This window comes from Centruroides sculpturatus, unplaced genomic scaffold (genome assembly GCF_000671375.1).
Source record: "Centruroides sculpturatus isolate CEXI.00-Female unplaced genomic scaffold, Cexi_2.0 scaffold142, whole genome shotgun sequence".
In the NCBI taxonomy this organism is placed as follows: domain Eukaryota; kingdom Metazoa; phylum Arthropoda; class Arachnida; order Scorpiones; family Buthidae; genus Centruroides; species Centruroides sculpturatus.
In genome coordinates this window covers 39,944-63,396 of record NW_019384352.1, presented here as the reverse complement: position 1 = coordinate 63,396, position 23,453 = coordinate 39,944, and the positions used below count along the sequence as shown (strand labels likewise).

The following is a 23,453-nucleotide window of genomic DNA, read 5'->3' as shown; positions in this document are numbered from 1 at the left end:
AAAATTCAAATTTTATAAATTCTAAAACACAGAGGAATTATACTAAAATAATTCGAGGTGAGATTAATTTTTAGAATGGGAAAGGTTAAAGTTCGTGTGCTTTCTCTTCCCATTTAAACGATATATTAAGTGTAATAACCCGCGTAAGAAGGACAATTATACTACCGACATTTGAATATTAACTGAAGTAAATGTGAATGTGACCTTAGTAGTGTAGTAATTTAAGAAATAAGTAGTGTAAGTCACGATATTCGACGATATAATGCACGCATCGGTAGCAGGCATTTTCTTGCAGTAAAATGGCTTCTAAGCATGCAAATTCGTAATGCCTTGCTTTAATTTTCGGTGCATTAAAAAAATAATGTCTGGTATGTAAACTGTTGCTTAAAAAAATGGAAGATTTTGCACTCGGTTCGTCGATTTACGGAGATTTTCGGGAAAGTTTTCACTGATTAATAAGACAATGTGACACTAGGTTAATCTGACAAGGTGGGTCCTTGGAAGATATACACGAAAGAGATGCTCGTAGAAAGTCCTCCATGTGTTGCGTTATCTTATTCCATCAATGGAATCCAATCCAATACACATAGAAAGCGTTATGAATCCTTATGGAGAATTTGGCTAACTCCACAATGGAGTCGTAACACGAGTACGGTAATGGGTTCATGGTAATCGTAATTATACTGCTCAGTACAGTGTCCATTCTGAAGGCGTTGAACACACGATCATCTGTGATGCTTCTTATATACGATGGAATACTGCGTTTAGGGGTAATATTGCAGGCTCCAGTAGTACATGTGTCACTGAACGTGTCTGTAATATTACGGCTGTGATAACATGTTCAACCAAAATTGCCTTAAGTGCAGCTAAAGGATTGCCATTGTTTTCATAAAATAGCTTCAAAGGAAATGTGCGTATTCAGCATTTATACCTACTTTTATTCCTTGAACTCGAATGCAACACGCGTGCTTATTAAAAGAGATAGTTTTTTTCGTTGTCGCAGCGCCAGAATTGCAACAGTGGCGAGTTTGTACTAAGTTTTTTTTTTTACTGTAATGCCTTCCGCGTGTCCTGAGATGTTACCATACCAAATTTGGTTGCATTAAGAGTAATAAATTTCTCTGTAGCCAGCATTGAATAGGAGTATTTTGATATATGCAATCATCTTCTTTCTTTCTATTAGATTATCGGGCCCCAGTGTTCAATGGTTAAAACTACTAAACAGTGGTAATTGGCCTCTCCAACAGGCTGGACACATGGAGATTTTTTTTCACCTATCAAGGCCATATTCTCATTTAATAAATCCCAGGGAGGTATTCCCGTTTGGCATATTGTGTTGTCTTTTCGTATTCCATCACACTGTCACCGTCTATTTCAAATATATATTACCGACCCTTGATACAAAGAATTAAGAGAACGAAAATAGTTTCCCGATAACGCTGTATTCGAGATCTTTACAATCAACCTCAAAACGTATAAATGATAAAACAAATACAGATAACTTACGATAAATAACAGAGAAACAATAACCGTACTTAGCGGGCATTCCGCATACTGACGATAACGAATGATGCATTTCTACACCGATGGGCTTTTTTGAAATTATTTGAATTATTTCCGAAATCCGTTATATCGGGGTCGTAAAATCGAGGGACGATGATATGCATTATTTAAATAGAGAATTCGAGTAGGTGTTCTTTTTTTGAAACGAGTTATGTAATTGGCTTACTAATTCGGCTATATTAACAGGATATTTTAAGCGATACAGGAGTAAAATAATAGTGTTGTATGCCAACCAAAGACAAACCTGCCACTGTGATACTGGTGGATGGAGTGGTTTCATCCACTGTGCCCACCAGTATCACAGTGGCAGGGTATCCAAAAATGCAATAAAATATCTCGAAAACGAAGTCATGGATCAAGGGATGTGTATGTATATTAGTGTGTTTATGTATTAATACATTTGTGGGGACACGATTTTGTGCGTCCACTTTGAAGCTTAATATCTCCCGTGCCTTTTGCCAAAAATTTCTGAAATTTTGCAGGGGGGTTTGTATATTAGGAGGATTAATGCTATTAAATTTTGGTGGTTAAAAGTCGAGGGAGAGGGGAGATAGAGGGAGTCGCGTGCCTTAATTCGAGTGGAATCGGACTCTATTATCATTTAAAATTTATTATTGTTTTTTTTTAAATAAAACTCGTCTCTACCCTCCAAATTAAACTTTCTGCCATTTTAAAAGTAAAATCTCGTAACAGATGGCTCCATACACAATTTTAATTTCTTTGCCGGGAAAGTTACGCAACTCGTTGCTGGATTTTTTTTAGTTTTGAATTAATTAGATAGGACAAGGCAACACGTGGGTGATGCCTCTAGCAGAAGTTTATTAAAAACTGGCCCCTAGCTGGGTGTTAAGTGGATCGATCAAATAGAATATTTTCTGCATTGGGTCAATAGAAGAAAATGATTGGGAACACCCGTTTTATATCATATAATATAAGAAGTACATTAATATGTAAGTGAAATTATAGGAAAAGTCTACTGCATTATTCGATACTAAATATAACTTTGATTGTTACCCATAAAACAGATTTGACAATGTATATTTAGTATCGGTTTATTGATATAGAGTTATATACACTAAATATTTTATTTGCATCGACAATACGTCAACGTTTGATAAAACTTACAATATTAGATTTCTCATTAACACAATCGAAAATCAATACATAAACTAATAATTCGATAAAGAATCAGGTTTTACAGCATTTGCGAAGGACAGACAGACATCCAGACGTCTTATATGCCCACTAAGAATACCTTCTTAATGCCTTTGATTTTTTAGTGAAAATTGCCACCATCCTCGTTTTCTTTCACACACTGGTAGTGTGCAATAGGAAGATTTAGACAGAGAGATGTCATTAGGGCCCTTTGGAGTCTACGAAAGCGTAGGGCCTTTTCGTGTGCGTGAATAGGGTACAAAAAGGGTCTGCGCTTACGGAGTAGATTTTGAACTAACGTAATTGTACTAACTCGAACCCTTCTCATCTCAGCCCTGATAACAGGAGGAAAAGCAAACATGATTTTTTGAAGGGAGTGAAATCAGGTGGTGTCTAGGTTTCGTAATAGCCTATAGTGTTTGCATTGTCCTAGAGAATAAGTATGAAAAATTTGGTAAAGATCAGTCAAATAGTTTAAGTGGCAATACGGGGGATGAAATCGGGAGTGTCCAGATTTCATGATTGCCTATATTTTCCTTATATTTTTTACGTCTTAATTGTTTTTAAATTTAAATATTTGCAACGTCATACGGCATTCAAAATATTGCTTAATCATCCAAATTTTGTTGAGACACGTGCACTTGAAGATAGGTTTAAAATAAGGGAGTCAAAACAAATACTTACAACCAAAATTGGGTGATATTTATTAAAGGGATGACTGACTTTTCGAACGATTTATAACAAAAATAGAACAATTTTAAAGAATAAAGTAGAATATATGCCAACAAAAGAAAAAATTGTTGGCATATATTCTACATTCTGAACTATTTTATAATTACTATTCCTCAGTTTAACGTACAAAACAACGTGTAAATCTATATTCATCACGTAACATAATTATACACCTTTATATTATGTTTCAAAAAATTTACTTCCTGCTATGACGAAATTCGTGACGTCTGACGGCAGTAGTATGACGTGGAAATCGTAATGTCGTCACAATTGACGGAGAGAGTGTGGCTATTTTTAAATGATGAGAATTGAGCTCGAATCACTTCTTAATTCAAACGTATTTACCGTGTACTTATTGAGCTTTCATATAACAATACACTGTTATTATAGGCGGATTTAGATGCTTTCTACCCACATTTTATGTATATTATAAAGGTTCTGGGGAGTTAAGTACAGTACTTTATAGTGTTTGATTAAGGTTCCTAGTTAAAGATAAAAGCCATATCGTTGAATCATAAGATATATAAATAACAGATAATTAGTGTAGCGTAGATACTATGGAATATAGCTTCATATTTTGAATTATTTGCTTGTTGAATTTGCAACGCGACATTTGGGCGATTTGACGTTCCCAGAAGGACTTTCTATGGAAAACAGGCCCTTGTTTTGGTGTTACACACGTGAAGGAAACTCGTGTGACCAGCCCACGTGACCAACTACTAGTGTTCTGTGGTGTTATCCACCGTAAGAACGTCTCTCAGCCTGTCTTCTAACTTCATAATAGAAAAAAATGTAAATTATATTAGAATATTTAAAGAATTTGAGTTACACAGTTTAATTTCTGTACTTTATCCATAAAATTTGTCGTTTAACTTTCTATTAGATAGTGGATTAAGTTCAATAATTCATTCTCATTATTTAAATTAGTATGTTCAGTACATTATTAAAGTTAAATATATTTAATTCATGTTTACCGTATTTCTAAATCGATAATCTTTTATAATTTACTTTGTGAGCTAATTTTGTGTTTAAAGTTTTTAATAAATTAAATTTAATTTAAAAAAAAGAAATGGAAATTAAATACACAGGCCCGTCTGGTTTAGCTTTTGATTAATGAAATTTTGGATATGACGTAGGACGAATTGTAAGCGTATATATATGTACACGAGGTGAGAGGTAGGGTGATATTATAGTATACACATACAATGAGATAGAATGGTCTATATCTGTACAATACATACGTACAGACTATGCTACGCCCTTGCTAGGTGCCAACAGGGGTGGATTTACCCATAAGCTAAATGAGCTTCAACTTAAGGCGTGACATTTTTACACGTATCATTACTTGTTGCAGGGGTAGGGCCTGTTACAGTTACAGTATAAGTTTAAGCTTGTAGGTATGTATGATATATACTATTATGCTTACCTTCATAGGCAGCCTGTCCCATATACGCCGGGCCACTTACAGGCTTGACTGAACCCACGCTGGGTATGAAAGAAAGACAATCTCCACAGGGTGGAAAGAAAATGGTACGAGAGACAATAGTTAGGGTCGCCTGTATTAAAGAAAACTTTATTATTACAGATTTAAAGACTTTTTCAACTAATTAATAAATTATAATTGATAATTATCGTTAGAAATATATAATGTTTTCATTTAAGATTAAATTTTAATCATATTATTGAGATGTTTAAAGGAAAACGCTATAGATTTAATTGCTAGATAAGGATTTTCGAAAGTCTATCAAGTGCCAGTTGCTAGTAATATAACGAACTAGGATCAATAACAACCCTTCTGCGATACGTGTAATTAATAACATTAAATTAACTAAATGAATTTTAAATATAGTTTATGTTATATAGGTTAATGAAATTGAATATTTATGAGTAATCTAGCTAAATAGCTTTTTAATCTGCATTTTTACATATAAATACTGTATAATGAATAGATATATTTTCATGCGGCATGTAATCTGTTATCATTCTTTTTACATAATTTAAAATTGTATACTTAGTTTCTATGGTAGAATAACTTAATTTAGAGACTTCGTTGCGAACAATTCGTCACAAAGATTAGCCCAAAAGTCAGTTGACGGCGAGTGTTTAATGATTATGAATCGAAAACGTCATTTGTTTAAAGCTACTTAACACGCGTACAGAGTAAAAGCACGGCCTCATTTAAAACAATTTTTTTTGCAAAGACAGCAGTTCGGTTTTGACAACGGTTAACTGACTTTTGGGCCACCATGTATTTATATAAACCACCAGTAGATAAGCGTAAAGTTCCAGGAGGCCCTATAAGACTACGTATACTATGAAATCATCACTTTGAATATGATTCGTGGAACATGGGGTGTGCCTTCATTAATTATTAAGAAGTCAGGGGTGTCCAAGTCTCATTGTTGCAGAGTAAATATGAAAAATTTGGGTCAAAGGGCATAGAAGTTTATATAAGCTTGGAATATTTATGATGTGAAAAGTTAGAAAATTTATTCTGTTTTATTTGAAATTATGATAAATTAATTGATACTAAAACACGAAAATGAATAATGATACAAATATTTATCACAATTAAGTTAGAAAGATACAGTCAAATCTCGATATATAGAACCGATATTAGGAGGGATCAGAGTTGAAACGTGCAAACCCTCTTATATTCACCCCCCTATACCACTGTGGATGAAGAATAAACTCTTAGATATTGTATTTAAGTGTATATAAATGCGCTTGTCCCATTCAAATCTTTATTACGTGCTTATCTTTAAGTTTTTGAATGTATTTACAAAAGATGTGGGGCACAGGGAACCCCATATCTTTTGTAAATAAGCAAAACTTTGTCCACTGACTCCCCCATTATCTATAAGTTACCAAATGTACGATTTTATTTATTTATTTATTTATTGAAAACGACATTGTTATCATTAAATCACGCAATTCTCAACTTGGGTGTATACCTCATTACTATATATAATTCTTATTATTTCAGCTTATTCGGTTTAGAGCCACACTCGATTCAGTGCCAATTTCAGAAGCTCTAAATTTGCATAAAATTAACGTTTTTAATTATCAATTTTACTTTATTTTCTTCAGTTTTTTTTTAATTTTTAAATAGAGAAGAGGGTGAGAGAAAAGAGAGAAAAAGTGGGAGGAGAGATGATATTTACAGAAAACAAATTTTCAATTTCTTAAAACATAGCTTTAATGTCATTTATTTAAAAAACAACACTAAAACTACTTAAATAACAGAAAACAACTTACGTTATATTACTGGAAATTGAAGAAGAAGAAGAAGAAGAAGAAAACTCCAATTTACTGACGATTGTATCAACAGTTTTTTTTTAATTTTTATTTTCTCAATTTGCTTCAGCGCTATCACTTCAACACGAGAAGATATAGAAAGTACACTATACATTAACATGGCTGTAACTGTAGTAAACGAAGTTTTATTCAGAAGATAAAGAAAGTAAATTTATCGATTGTTCGTTCGTGTCCTGTGTCTTAGCTTCGAATCGTAACGTCTGAAAGAGAAATAATTCCGGAATAAACTTTTCTTATTATTTAACACGATTTTAAAACGTTGCACGACTTGACATTGATAATAAAATTTTAATGTATTCACGCTTATTTTAGAGGATTTACGATGTTTTCCTTCTACCTAGTAATAAATCAATTCTGGCATATTTATTTTACACAAGCAATTGTAATTTTGATAATCTAAATTACAAAATCAACTAACCAGTTTAATTTATATTTTATAAATATAATTTCCATCCACGAGTTGCATAACTTTCCCGGAAAGAGTTAAAATTGCGTGTGGTGCCATCTGTTACGAGATTTTATTTTCAAAACTTTTTATATTATAAAATGATTAAAAAAAATTATTAATTTTGAGGATAGGGATGAGTTTTATAAAAAAAATAAATTTTAAATGGCTATAACCCCACTGTAGATACTACACTTGATCCCTGTCTATCTCCCCATTCCCTCGATCTTTACCCTCCAAAATTTAATAGAATCGATGCTCCTAATACCCAAACTTCCCTGCAAAATTTCAGAAACTTTGGACAAAAGGCACAGGAGTTAAGCTTCGAATTGGGTGCTGGTGCCCCCCACACACAAGTAAACGGATCCATACATACACTAAAACTCCCGAATTTTGTTTGCATTTCTCGACGTTTGAGTTCAAAAATGTAAAAATCTTGGGGTCATACTTTCCCTCTATTATATATAACGCCCGGGAAAGTAATAGTTGATTATTTTATAATATTTACATCATTTATTATCTCGTATTTTTATACAATTTGTATCTTTTATAGAAATCTCTCTGTTATCTCTATTTAAAAAGGTTTATATAGAATTATATTTGCTTAGTCTCTTTCATAAAATTAAGTAAATATATGCACCATAAACCTACTTAAAATTCGTCTTTAAAAGTGAATATAGTAAACAAGTTATAAATGGATCTAATTATTGTTTTGTGTAGCAGTAGAACGTCTGCAGAACCGTGATATACGAACGGATGGATGTTTATGAGATTACATGCTGATTTCTACAGACAATTCGAAAGTTATTTACTGTTTTCTATGATATAAGCTCCTAATAATCCTACATAGAAATATAATATTAAGTAAATTTATATGAAGTGTATTATTAATCACAGTTCGAATACAATTACTGAAAAAACACAGTTAATTAACATAAACAGTTGAAAAAAATCCTTTAGTTTTTTTACCTGTCTGTTTGGATTGTTAAGGAATTAATTACTATAGAGGGCTCTCTTTATTTGATACAAGTATTATACAATCAAACCTCAAAACAACGGTTTTTTTTTATATTCCCGTCAGTGGCCGTTGTTTAGAGGTTCGACAGTATTATACAGGAAAAAATCATTGCATTTCTATAAGGATTTCCGTCATACACCCTCTCTTATTGAATCACCCCATTACAGAGACTTCATATTTACTTAGGTGTCCTTTTTAGAAACAACGAACCCTCCCCGTTATGTAAATATAGAAAGATAAAACAATATCCATTACGTTTTTCTTAGAAGTAGACCCATCTTTTAACAATTACAGCTTTGTGAGAAATCGAATCCTTTCATGAATTCATTTCCTTTTTTCTTTTTTAGTGTATTTGGAATACTTAAAGTGTACGGTAATTATTTTCTGTTTACGTAATGAAGGTGCGTGTTACTAGGAAATAATTGCTTTATTCTATTGTTAATAATAATAATAATAATAAATTAAAGGAAATACGTTACACTTCCACCCCTTTCAGTGCTTTTCCTTCGACTTCTTTCTTGTCTTACTTCATTCATGTGGTTTTAATTCGAGTTATTGAACTGTAAAGACGAAAGATAAATAAATAAAACTGCGCATTATACGTGCTTTTTTCAAAGAAAACAGTTACTTATTTACGTTACGATTAAAAGAAAAATGTATTTAAAAAATAAAAATTAATATTTGTGAAAAGGAAATGCCTCTTAGTATATAGAAAAATAGAATGAAAAGTAATTATTGATGCGAAAGTTCCCATAGCAACAAACCTTATAGTCTCCAATTTTGCTTTTAGTGTTTGTCGCCACTGCAAACTCTTACGTTGACAATATAAATATATATATTTTTCTCGGATTTAAGAGAGAAAATACGCATTAAAGAAGACAATTTCGCATGAAATTAATAAATAATTTCTTCGGCAGATGGCATGCAACGTTTACTACCATGTTTAATTTGCATAAACTCAAATTATGCAAATTTAAAAGTAAAAATAAGAGAGTTTGCAAAGAGTTTAACGTTTATGTCTTTATGTTAATGATAAGACAAGATTTAATAATAAGAAAATTAATCGTATGAATAATATTATGAAACATAATGACACGGCTTTTACCTCATTATAGCGATGTTGTAATATATTTTATAATAGGCTATTACGGTGTTTAAATGAGAAGTGTACAAATGTATTGTATAAAAGTAATACATTATAATTTTATATTGTTAATACCCATTCGAGATTGGAGATAGAAGCGGTAACAGTTGGAAGTGGAGGGGGATCCCTCCGATTGTAATATATAACAGTCCCATTCGGACGAAACCGGAAAATTATTGATATCTTATCACTAAATCCATATGTTTTTTTTTTTGTTTTGCCATTTTATTACTCGATATAACGTTGCATCAATATTTCGAAATTGAACTTATCTACTACATCTACTCCCACCGTGTCACCTGCTATGTTCCTCATTCTCTGCTTCGAAACAACTCTCTTGGGGTTCATTCTCTGTTCCTCTTTGTTCGTCTGCTGCGTCAATCTATCCACGTGTCCGGATCTATCCCCCATTTTCTTTCCTTGATCTTTCCTATTATTTTCTTTCATTGTCCCTGTTTTTATTTCTTTCAACGTACTTCCAACGTAATTCTCTCCATTTTCCAACTTGATGGAAAGGTGTATCGGGTTTATTTAAGCGTGTTTAATGTTCCTATTGAAACGAAAATGCAAATATTTAATAAATAATCACTATTTAACCATTTGAAATAAATTCTTGCTTTTATTTAAATATTCCGTGAAATATTTTAAATTATTTTTCATATCGATCTTTTCCTTCCTCTGTTACAACCAGCGCATTTATAATTAATCCTATTGAATTCAGCGATGTTGGAATGAGATCAACATTAGAAGATATTCTTGTGTTATATATATATTTTAATTTTCCTCGTGAGGTTTACTCGAGATATTTTCAATGAATTTTTTAAATTTCTTCAATTAGATATTTTTAATAATGTAAGAGATCTGCTAACACTGTTTCGGTTACAATTCGTATGCTTAATTACCAATCTCTAATTATAATTTAAGTTTTTGTTTACTCGTCTTCATCATTTATTAATTATCGCATTTGTAAAACCGCCCTTTAACCCCTGAAACATCTGTCTTTCACTCTGGGAATGTTAAATGCTTCATTATGTCAACTAATATCCTTTAATTTTACAGCAAAATGGACTTGAATTTAAGTAAAATTACAGTCAAACCTGCGAACGACGGCCGCTGACTGAGGCATAAAAACTAGGAAGGAGATTATTTGTATGTTATTTTGTAGGAATTCTTGTTTAAATTGAAATTTATCTATAAAAGAAACAAAACCTTTCTGAATAATTGTGTGGTTCACGCAATAATAAAACGGAAGGGATTCTAAGAATAGTCATTTGTAGAAAAATACAGTCCCTGTGTTATTTCATAGGCGATGCGATATTCCAACGCACCGTGTACAAATTTAAGTAGTTGCCATGTTATTCGAAAATGACAGAAGAACACGAAAACAAATTTTATGGCCAATTCAAACACATACCAGCCGAAACGAAATGCCATATTTTACAATGACAAATAGTTCTTGAGATAAGGTTACGACAGACTGACGGACACACAAAATATTTTCTGCTGCTATAATTGATAAAGGAGAGTAAACTATTTTAAAACGATGCGGTTTAAAACAGAAATGATACGTATTCGTGCTCTATGAAAGGTCAAGAGAGAGAGAGGAATCAAATGGCTTTTGATCCCAGAACTTTCGAGAGAAATTTAGGGCCCTACTGGTTTTCCAAATTTAAATCTTAGAGAATTAATAGGGCCGTCGAGAGCTGCACGACGGCCCTACTGACCCCCTACGATATAGTGTCATTACACTTACAAGCGACATTTTGTAAAACAAAAACACATTTATACTCACAGCTGTGCTTGAAACACACAAACAGGGTTAAGTGAATTTTGAGTCACCCTGTAAATACTGTAATAATGAAAGAAAGAAATACAATTAGTGTTAACTTTAGGTTATATATAGCCTATATATATGTGATAATTAATTTATTTAATAACAGAATATGAAATTCATACATTCTAAATAAACATTAATAATTTATAAAAGCTGTGTAATTTTTAGAAAAGTAACTAAATTCCTGGTAATCATCTGTCATGTAAATTGAATTTTCCTTAAAAATTCGCTGAAAAAAAAGTTAAAATATAAATTTAAATTAAGAATTTTAATAATTTAATTTATTTATAGAAAGATTTTATCGATTGAAAGGGAAAATATATTTGGATTTGTATTATTTAAAAAAAACAGAAAAAAGTTCTGGCTACATCCCGTGTTTCCATTGTTTTATGAGAGTGGAAAGGGCCCTTTTTATACGCTACAGTAAATCTAAATTCGGCCTTGAATACAACTAGACACCCTCCATAAAACGTGCATCTAGATAAGGGCGGTCCAAAAGTCAGTTAACCCATAAGTTGCTGTCTTACTTAAATGCTTAAGCGCTTAATCACGTTGTTTATAACGTTTCCACAAAAACACGTTGTTTACAATTCACGATCGTACCCGAAACATAAAACACGGTTAACTGACTTACAGGCCACCTTATATTCTTTCTACAATATTTGAATAATAATTACTCGTATCTTGATTTTACTTGCACGTAAGCTAAACAAGCTTGCAGCTTAGGGCCTCATATTTTTACGTGTATTTTTGTAACAGGCCCTTCTCCTTTACTAATTAAAGGAGAAGGGCCTGTTACATGTTATAGCTTAAGGCCACAGCAAAGTGTAAGACCAACCCTGAAAAGTAATTTATAATTCAGATAATAAATTATATAATCCTTATACATAGTCAATAGGGAAAGTTGAATAAATAACGAATAAATATTATTATTATTATTATATAATATAATACCGTATTTCATAACATTTTTCCTAAATAATTAAGAAAGTAAAATTAAATAATAAATCATTCACCACGTACTTTATTCACACACAAAATACAGTAGACTATTGATTTAACAAACCTCGATATAATGGATTTAGTATTTAAAGGACCTCTATATAACAGATTTCGGATTTAAAGAACGGAATTTCTGTCGTAAAGGAAACATTTATGGACCTTTTTGTTTTGTATAAACACGCTAAAAGATTTCATTCCATTTAGCTTTAATAGAGAACAACCCACCCCAATCAATGCGTTAAATCGTGGTCCTCCTACTGTATAAAAGAATCACAGTAATTATATGTAGAGTAAATAAATGAAATTTTGCCGAATTATAAACTTTCATTTAGTCCACACGAGGTTTTTAAAATACCGTTTATCTGGAATGAGTCCAAATTTATGAAGTTATATGCAGTTTCATCATGACATTTATATTGTGCCCTTATAAATTACAGGAGGATGTGACGCTATCAAAATTACGATAAACAACACTTCCTTTGTACTAACTACACTCGGAAAGTGTTATAAAAATACTAAATAATTATATTAAGGTATTTATTTATCGTATTGTTCACTTAAAAGTTCGTAACACGCACTTATAATCGAAGCTATATGTGGGTTTATAGAGCGTAAAAATGTTAAGTTATCGTTATCTCGCGAAAAAACGTAACGTTTGCGCTTATTAATATTTAATATTACGTAACAAAACATTGTACGGTTTCGTATTAATCGATATAAATGGTACATATATCAGATAAAATCGGGTATATTTATTTAAAATGAAATTGAAGCGATGCCAGTATTTATTGGATTTTTAAGTTTACTCTACCGCAGTTACTCGCGTCATTTTTTAAAATACACATTATTCACGAGTGATCTAATGGAGTTGTATGTATACTTTCATGCCATTTCGGTTCATTTACTTGCACTGGGAGCGATGTAGAAAGTACAATCAGAATGACGAAAAATTAAGCGTAACGTGGAAGGATCCCACACCCACATAACCCCCATAAGTACGAACAATGAACACCTACTGTTTACTTGTGAAATTTATAACACGAACAATGGACTAAACACTTCCAGGTATAAATTTTTGCAGCGTGCATTCTATAATTTTAATTATTTTTTTTTTTTAAAAATGTGATCCTTTCACCCCTTTTCGACGTAACCCTTAAGTAATACATTGTTATAAATAACGTTTATAACAATACAGCTGTGTTTTCTACGTAACTTAGTGTTAATTTTATATAATTAATAAATAAACTTTCTAGCTGTACACGTGATAACTGTAACCAATCATGTGATGGAAATATTAATTGATAACACCTATTTTTAACGCTAGCTAAATATAATATTTTTTGAAAATTTCTATATTTAGTATTGTAGAACAGAGGGAGCCACTTACTATTTATTTCGTCAGAGGGAGCCACTCACTTCAGCTGGTTTACATCATTCTAGTCATATAAGTGCAGCAGTCGGGGGAAAGTGGATGATGGCTGTTGGTTTTGCTTGGCCTGCTTCGACTGCACCGTCAAGTTCTGGTGTAATATACAACTGCGCTAGTGTCCTGGAACAGCTGTAATTGAACAACATGAGATTGAGTGTGATACACGTGGTTTGTGTGAGATCTATGATGAGACTACTAAGACAGACGCCGTTTGTGTTACTTATGTTAACGGTAAGCTCGTTAATATTTGTAACGTTACTGGAACTTGCGGTTAGTCATATCAAAAAGAAAAGTGGTTTTAAAAAAGTCAACGAAGAGATTGATTCGAGCGGAGAGAGTAAAGACAAATCACAGAAATTAGAATCGTTACGTTTAGAAGCAGTCTACGATCAGACAGCTCTGACGGTTGATGCCAACATTCAATTTTTTAGGAATTATATCAACGTAGCCCGTATCAGGCAACTATTAAGGATAATGAGTGATAGTAGGCAATGGTCTAACGGGACTGAAGAGGAAAATGGTGATGGTCGGGTTGTAAATTCCCTGAAACCATGCCCGGAAATTCCACCCGGTTTAGGTGAGATAATTTTAATTATACCTAATTATTATATGCAATATCTGTAGTTTATTCCGTATAAATAATGCTGTTTAAATGTTTTGCTTTTATCAATTATTTTTTTACGTGTAATGGCTTGTTTTGTATGTGTTACCAGTATAAAATATTTCAAAAAATTTTATTAATGACTATCCTTTTTAGTGTATGATTCTGCATAACGTCCACGCCACGTTCGTTTACTGTATTTATCATTCTTTCCCTTTTTTACTAGCACGAAATAGCCGTAAAGTTCGTTTGATTTTCGAATTTGCCGATCGATATCGAATTATATCAAAGGTTTTATTAATATTAACGGTAATTTACGTTTGTTTACAGTTAGTTATTCATCTGATTTACGGTTATTTTTACTGCTAAGTGCTAAAATTTCGTCTAACCTTCTGACATTATTCTTGTAAAATTGCGGCGTTTATCTGTATTAATTTTATTAGTAACAGAATGTAGTTAGATTAATAATCTGTAATATATTCTAATTGTCAAAATAAAATACTAATTTCAACAACTAATTACCTTAATATGACGTAGGAAGAAGGAAGTAGTAATGTAGTGAAGAGGGAATGATTTAATGTTATAGTACATCCGCAAAGATATTTAACAATTATAAACAATTGTTTAGTGTAATGTTTCTGTCGTCTATTATATAAAAATTGTTTGTTTTTATAATAAGATATATATAATACAGTAAAACCTGTTCAAAACGGAACCTTAATAAAACGGAAACCTGTCTAAATAAGGGGAAAATATTTCGAAAGGCAGCGATTTTCTGTGTTAAAAACAACCTGTACGAAACGGAAACCTGATAAGCCCGAACCGTGCGAGCCCGGTTTACACAGGTTTTACTGTATAATATACTTTATCGTTATTTCTACTTACAGATCAGTGTACATTTGTAGTTTATTTGTTTCCTATTGAATGTATGGTCACGAGTACGTATGAATTATCGACTCATGGAAAATGGAAATGAATATTTAATGCCATTTTCTCTCTGCTATGAGTAAAAATTCTCGTTTTAATGACATGTAAAATGCACAGAAATTCCTGAAAAAGAAAAAAAAAATTAAAATAATACATTTAACTACTGTTTTTTTTTAAGCTTAAATTTTTAGAAAAAAAAAAAATATATATATGATTCATAAGCAGAATGAATTATTCATATCAGTGAGGTGTGAAATGAGTTGTTACTAAAGCCATTTATTAGATTTAGACAAAAAATAAATTTAATTTTAATAGTTGTAATTTAAATAAAAACGCAGCTGGATTTATAAAATTAACGAGAAAAATGATTAAATCTTAAGTTAGTATCTAATAAACAAGGGAGCTTTAGAACGGTTAACTGACTTTATGGTCAACCTGTATATTATGTTTACAGATTACTCAGAATTTTTCTTTTTATTTTGTATTTTTTTTTGTTTTTTTAAATACAGAATAGGCTCAATTTTAAAAACAAACCGATCAGATTACATCAAAACATTCCAGAGAAGTCCTTGCCTTGCATCCTTTCTAACTGTACTGTATTTTTACGTTTTTGCCTCCTCCCACCTTTCTTAGAATGAATCAAGCAAAATCTGCGAGTGAATTTATAGAAAAAAAAAGGGGGTAACATTATATTCAAAAATACTTTAATTTTTTGAAGAAAACAGAAGCAGCCACTTACACTGAATTTCAACTCGATCGATTTTCCGTTATCTTCCGTTACAGAGTATAAAAATTTGAAAACTTGCGTCATAAAGTTATTGACCAATCAGATCAAAGCTTTAACTTATAATTTAAAGCTTTCGAAAGGTGGTCTTCTTTTTTTTCTTTTATTTTCTACGATAAGAAATAATTTCATATATAAAAAAAGTGTACATACGACTCTCCAACGTATACATAAATGCCAAGTCGATTAGACCTTTGCTGAGTGATTTTCCTTCAACTGGTTAGTCACGTGTCCTTTATAAAAGAAAATTGCTTTTCAGATAGGAGAATGTGTGTTTATTCAGTGTAGCTTTATTTATTAGTAACAGGAAAAAAAATAATAATTAAAAGATGCTATCGGGAATGAAAAATCATTTTATGATGGATATAAAGAACATTAAACAGAAAATAAATACATACACCTGTTGCAGTGATGTAAAATGCATTATAAAATATTTATATACAATAATATTAATAATAACAACGAGAAAAATCTATAAAGAAAATTTTTTTTTGGTAGTGTATAAAGTCGTCTAGAAGTCAGCCATTTTGGAATTAATTGTAATTAGTTCAATTACATTTTATCAGTTTTATGAGTCTTAAACTCACGTATAATGTGTGTTTTGTAAGCCAGAATGCTGTTAACTGACTTCTTTGCAGCCTGTTTATATTCTGTTTAAATACAGCTGTGACATTTTTAATTATTTACGACTTTATTAATTTGTGGCTGTCGAAATCCTGCATGTTTTTATCTAAATTTATTATTATTATTATTTTCCTTTACGATAAAAAGAACGAGGGAGGGAGGAAGTATGGAAGGGAATATTCGTGCAGGTAAATTGTATATTTACCTAAAATTATTATTGTTTACGAGAATTGTGTTACCAAAGTGAATGTACTCTTGTTCTTCGGTAGCGCCTAAAAGGAAACTTTAACGTTTTTATGATAGTCTCGCATGAGGAGAGAATATCGATTTTAGTTAAAAGGGACTGGTTATGAGTGTATATAGTTTTTTAAAAAAAGAGGTGCTTAAATACGGTGTTAGGATTCTAATACATCTTGTGACGTTTTTCTCATGTTTACAACCGATTCAGAAGAGTTTTTTTTAATTTTTTTGCTAATTTATGAAGACGAATTAAAGAAATAAGAACGTAAATTAAAATTTTAATTTCCTGGAAATATTTGCTTAAAATTTAATTCGATTATGGAAATTCTTCTATGCAATGCATGATATATTTGTTCGTACGTCGAGTAGGTACGAATGATGGTAAACATATATATTACTGTCATCCGTGGCATAATTTATCACTACTTATTGGTTTCTTCTTCTTTAAATTCGTTTTTTAATGTAACTTTGTAATAAATTAGCTTTTCTAATTGAATTTTTTATATGTATTTGATATTATAATGGTTCCAATTTCGATATATATATATTGAATTGTATAATCTATATAAAAACTAGGCGAAGGAAGGTTAAATATGGATATTAATTCTATAGTAAGAAAGTAAAGAAGATAAGGATGATTCTAAATTTAGCATCGCCCTTCAATTCAAGCCTATCCTTGGACCCTATTTCTATTTATCTGCAACATTCTCAGTATTGATCGATTCTTCCTACGCCAAACAGTAATTCTGTAGTGGAAGAAAGATGCATTTTGCTAAGTTTAGACAGAAACGTACTCGAGAGATGGAGGAGATGATGATTTATTTCTCCAGTAAAATTTGTTTAAAATATAGACAAATGGTCCCAATTAACCTTATCAATTTGACAATTTGTTTCACCTTTTTTTTTTTTTTAAAGTTTTAAAGCAGATTTAATGTAGTACGAGTTGACTCACTAATTGATTCAAATCTGATGATGAGATTACTGTAAATTGTATCGGTTTTAACCGTTTACTCGCTTAAATTTGTCCCCATTTTCCTTAAATTCATTCAAATTTTCATTTAGTTAAGTCTTCAATTGATGCATTCGTTTCAATTGTATCGATTGTAATGAATTGGTTGCATAGATTTGCTTAATCTTATTCTAATCAAATGAAAATTTAAGTGGTTAAACAGGACCTCGAAAAACCTAATTAGTGGGCACCAAATATTCAAAATAGAATTTCTTTTGAATCAAATATTCTTAGAAATTTGATAGGGGATCCTTCATCTGCCCTGTGATTATAGAACCATCAAATTTATGTCACGGAAGAGTTAATTCATATATATATATATATTTTCATTTGATTTAAAAAGAATTAAGCAAATAGCCTAATTTTATGTTGGTTTAGTTGGTTATTTCCTTAAATTTGTGTTTTTTTTTGTGTGTTTTAGATGAAATTTTAACATAAAATACGTGAAATTTCACATATTTTAGGCTGAAATTACTTAAAATTGTACTTTTATTTCATTATCAAAAATCAAATTTAACATGGACCCTAATGCTAATGGTCCATGCTAATTTCGATTTTAATATTAAACAACTTTATCAAAAAACCAGTTAATTAATGAAAACAAACCTTTGTTTTATACGTAACATTTCTTCCATTGATGAAAATACACTTCATTTTTCAAAATAAACAGACGATCAAACACACATCATCTGACGTCATTGGATTACTTAATTAAATTATAATTATTATTATTTTCTAAAATTTTATTTTCAAAATTCAGATTATAAAATAATTATTTTTACGAGCACTAAAATAATAATAATAAAAGTAAAGTGAAGTGAATTTTAAATAATTTTTAAAATTTTCTTACCAAATTAAATTTATTTTTAAAAATTACGATCGTGACGTCATCGACGGATCGTCTGTTTATGTAATTATTTTAAAAAACGGTATTTTTATATTTTATATAACTGTATTAATACTTCAAATAACTACAGTTTTATTAAAATGAATAAATATTTTATAGTAATGTCATAATTTTTGATGTAGTTTAGAAATATTAAATGATGAATTAGAATGACGTCATTCAATATAATAATGTTAATAAATTTTTTATAAAGAGAGAATTGATGATTAATTTTCGTTTAAGGGGCCTAAAAATTAATTAAAATACTCGTTTAAAATTAGTATGTTTTTAAATATGTATAAATGAAGCAATCGTACTAATCTACGTCTTTCTTTCTTTCTTATCTAATATGGAGATTCTGGCTAATCTACGTCTTAAAAACATTTCCTTTTAGATAACTTTTTTTTTTTTTTTTATAATTCTAAGAAATGAAAATACTGCATATTTCATTTAAAAGAAATTATTTTTAATTATTTACGAATTAGAAACAAAAATGTATTTATTTTCTAATTTAATTTTTGCAGTGATTATATATACACAGTGGCGCCCCCTCAAATTTTTATCGAATTTAGATACAGAGAAAATAATTTATTTACGATTTTTTTTATTTTAAAGTAATCCAATATTTTTTAATCACTTTGTAAACTTTAAAAATACGGTAAATCAAATAAATGTTTGGACTCGTAGGATGATTAAAGATCGTTCAGTTCTCGAAAGGATCTTGGGAAACACCCGATCGATTTTCCATTAAGCGGTTAGATGACGTCATTCTAACGTCACGAGCGAAGTTTTTTTTTTGTGTTATCAACTTGCTATTATTTTAATATAATTATATATAAATTGAGCGAATTTATAGTATTTAATTAAACAGTAGATAATATATATAATTTTAATTAAGTTTTTTTTTCTTTCTTTATTCCACAGTTGGTAGGATGAAGATCGATTTGAAAAATGGTACATCGAAAGATTTGGAAACGATAAGAATAAATAATCCTGAAGTTAAGCTCGGCGGTGCTTATTCACCTAAAGACTGTAAATCTCGTTATCGAGTCGCTGTTATTATACCTTATCGCGACAGAATAGAACACTTATCTAATTTATTATATTATTTACATCCAATTCTACAACGTCAACAACTTGAATATAAAATATATGTAGTGGAACAGGTGAGAAGAAAAAGAAAAAAAAAATACAGAAAATAATACTTTTTCAATTTAATTCAATTTTATTCCTTCATATTAGGTTCGTTTGGGGGCTTATTTAACGACTGTACGCCCCCAAGTGGTTGGATAGATTTTATTTATTCTTCTAAATGCATAGTTTATCTAATTGATACGTAATTTTAATAACGCCATTCATTCTATACAAATTTATAGAAGAGGTGAGAGTGAGAAACCGTCTTTGATGTCTATTTATTTTTTTTCTTCGTGTTACATTCGATTAGGTTATATTGTAGCGACTCTACTCCCCCAAGTGGTTAGTTTTCTTTTTATTATTTATTTTTTCAACGACAATTTAAAACGGATATTTTTGGAGGATTTATATTTACTTTTTTTTATCTTTTTTATTTAGAAAAAATAAACAGATCTGAATTTATGGATAAAGAAAAACATTTAAGGATATTTATAAATGGATTCGTGTAGTCTATTGGCGGTAGACTTGCATACGAGACCTCCCTGTTTTTAAAATGTAGGATACATCGCGGATTTTTGTCGCATGAAATATATAAATATACGAAGCGAAGATCGTGAAAGTTCTATTACTGAATAATTTAGTGTGTGTAAGCCGCGCTATATAAAATTTTTTAGCTAAGCGAAGTTTCGAGTTGGGAAAAGTTTTATTGCATGCATTTAAATTATGCAACGATTCGGTTAATTTAGTTTATTTATTGAAGTTTAGAAAGTTCTTAAGTTTTTTGGGAATCATTTTAATATATTTAAATGGCATTTATTATTTTTTCTTTTTTATTTAATGTATCGAGAGTCATAAAATTCCTTTTTCGATTCTCAATTATCTAATTAAATTAAAGCTTTAAGAGAGATTAAAAGAATCGCTAAATATATAATTTTTATTTTATTTTTTTTTTTGGGTCTTTCCTTTCGTAATATTTGGAACGCGGTCACGTTTCTTTTATGATTGACCTGGTTTTTCTTTCTTGGCACGCACTTTAATGCAGTCCGATTCAAGTCCACTCGGACTGAACTTTTCTGTATTGCACACACACATATATATATAGCCTATATTTAATTTTCTATTAATTGTAATTACAGAATGGCAATCAAACGTTTAACAAGGGTGTCCTAATGAATGCCGGCGTGAAAGAAGCTCTACGCGAATACGATTATCATTGTTTTGTCTTCCATGATGTTGATATGTTGCCTGAAGATGATAGAAATATGTATAGCTGCCCACAGACACCCAGACACATGTCTGTGGCTGTAGACAAGTTTAATTATACGTGAGTTTGCCTTCATTAATTTTTCTATATTTTTAGACGAAGAAATTTTTTCTCTTTCGGTACTGTATTTTTTTATTTTCTTTATTTTAACACACACGAAAACTTAAAATTAAGTTAAAAGCAATTTCCTCCCCTCTCATTCGTTCCGCTTCCTGATAACCGCTTCTTATTTCCTTTCTGGAGAAAATTGCTTTTCGATAGTTAACCATTTTTTTTATTATATATATATTTAATAATGGGCTAAGTACTACATGACAAATTGAACTCTAACTGGATTTAAGCCATAAAGCCTATGATTGATACGCATCTTTCCCGCATTGTACAGTACGGTACCTTTTGTGCACTGCTGGAAAGATGCTTCTACAGGAGCGGAACACTTTTTATATATAAAATCTATTGTAGTTTAATTGATTTATATAGAAAATTTATAAAGTATATACCGTGAAGCTGTTTTAAAATTATTATTATTTTTTAATATATATTAATCATTGCAGACTTCCATATAGTTTATTAGTTGGTGGAGTTATGGCTATTAATACCGATCATTTATTGCTCGTTAACGGTTACTCTAACCTGTATTGGGGTTGGGGCGGAGAAGACGACGACATGGCCTATCGGTGAGTGAATAACCTATTTCAATATAATCAAAGACAAAATTTAAATTGCTTCCTATCAATATTTCCCAATCGATTAATTTTTTATAAATACTGTAGACCCCCTATAACCCTGTAGATAATTCCGTGTTATATGAATTCCATGTTGTACGAGTCACTTTGTAAAATCTAAGTGACTCGTACAACATGGAATTCATATAACACGGAATTATCTACAGGGTTATAGGGGGTCTACAGTATTTATAAAAAATTAATCGATTGGGAAATATTGATAGGAAGCAATTTAAATTTTGTCTTTGATTATATTGAAATAGGTTATTCACTCACCGNTTAACATTAAACAATTAAACAAATGCCCAATTATCGTCGAGTATTTGGAAATTTTAAATACTAGCCAATCAATGACGAGTATTTAAATAAATTTATTCGTTATTATTGGTCGATTCGTAATTGACGTAGTTATGTTTGTGATGCTGCCATCTGTTGAGAGAAAACGTTGTTTGTTCGTATTTTACACATTATAATTTAAAATTTTCATTTTTATTGATTTAGATTAACGCACAATAAGTTAAACTTGATCCGGCCTGCAGATTTCATAGGGAGATATACCATGATTAAGCACAGCCATAGAACAGAATCGCCAAGTAATATAAGGTGTGATATTGATTTTTTTTATTTTTTTTTTAAATTCTTATATCGTGAATATTCTGCTGGAAATACCTTACGTGATATCTCCAGTGCTTATTAATAATTAATCATGGAAAATAATTTATTTACGATTTTTTTTATTTTAAAGTAATCCAATATTTTTTAATCACTTTGTAAACTTTAAAAATACGGTAAATCAAATAAATGTTTGGACTCGTAGGATGATTAAAGATCGTTCAGTTCTCGAAAGGATCTTGGGAAACACCCGATCGATTTTCCATTAAGCGGTTAGATGACGTCATTCTAACGTCACGAGCGAAGTTTTTTTTTTGTGTTATCAACTTGCTATTATTTTAATATAATTATATATAAATTGAGCGAATTTATAGTATTTAATTAAACAGTAGATAATATATATAATTTTAATTAAGTTTTTTTTTTCTTTCTTTATTCCACAGTTGGTAGGATGAAGATCGATTTGAAAAATGGTACATCGAAAGATTTGGAAACGATAAGAATAAATAATCCTGAAGTTAAGCTCGGCGGTGCTTATTCACCTAAAGACTGTAAATCTCGTTATCGAGTCGCTGTTATTATACCTTATCGCGACAGAATAGAACACTTATCTAATTTATTATATTATTTACATCCAATTCTACAACGTCAACAACTTGAATATAAAATATATGTAGTGGAACAGGTGAGAAGAAAAAGAAAAAAAAATACAGAAAATAATACTTTTTCAATTTAATTCAATTTTATTCCTTCATATTAGGTTCGTTTGGGGGCTTATTTAACGACTGTACGCCCCCAAGTGGTTGGATAGATTTTATTTATTCTTCTAAATGCATAGTTTATCTAATTGATACGTAATTTTAATAACGCCATTCATTCTATACAAATTTATAGAAGAGGTGAGAGTGAGAAACCGTCTTTGATGTCTATTTATTTTTTTTCTTCGTGTTACATTCGATTAGGTTATATTGTAGCGACTCTACTCCCCCAAGTGGTTAGTTTTCTTT

At 30.6% G+C, this 23,453-nt stretch overlaps 1 protein-coding gene across 1 annotated transcript; it reads left to right on the top strand.

Annotated features, from left to right (window-relative positions):
• Nucleotides 1-3: 3 nt before the first annotated feature.
• Nucleotides 4-23,257, top strand: LOC111638060 (beta-1,4-N-acetylgalactosaminyltransferase bre-4-like). The gene is made up of 8 exons (XM_023383695.1): nt 4-57; nt 13,572-14,217; nt 19,636-19,877; nt 20,982-21,169; nt 21,664-21,786; nt 22,336-22,508; nt 22,890-23,131; nt 23,207-23,257. The coding sequence occupies exons 2-8, from the start codon at nt 13,785-13,787 to the stop codon at nt 23,255-23,257; spliced, it is 1,452 nt and encodes a 483-aa protein (XP_023239463.1). The 5' UTR covers nt 4-57; nt 13,572-13,784.
• Nucleotides 23,258-23,453: the final 196 nt, after the last annotated feature.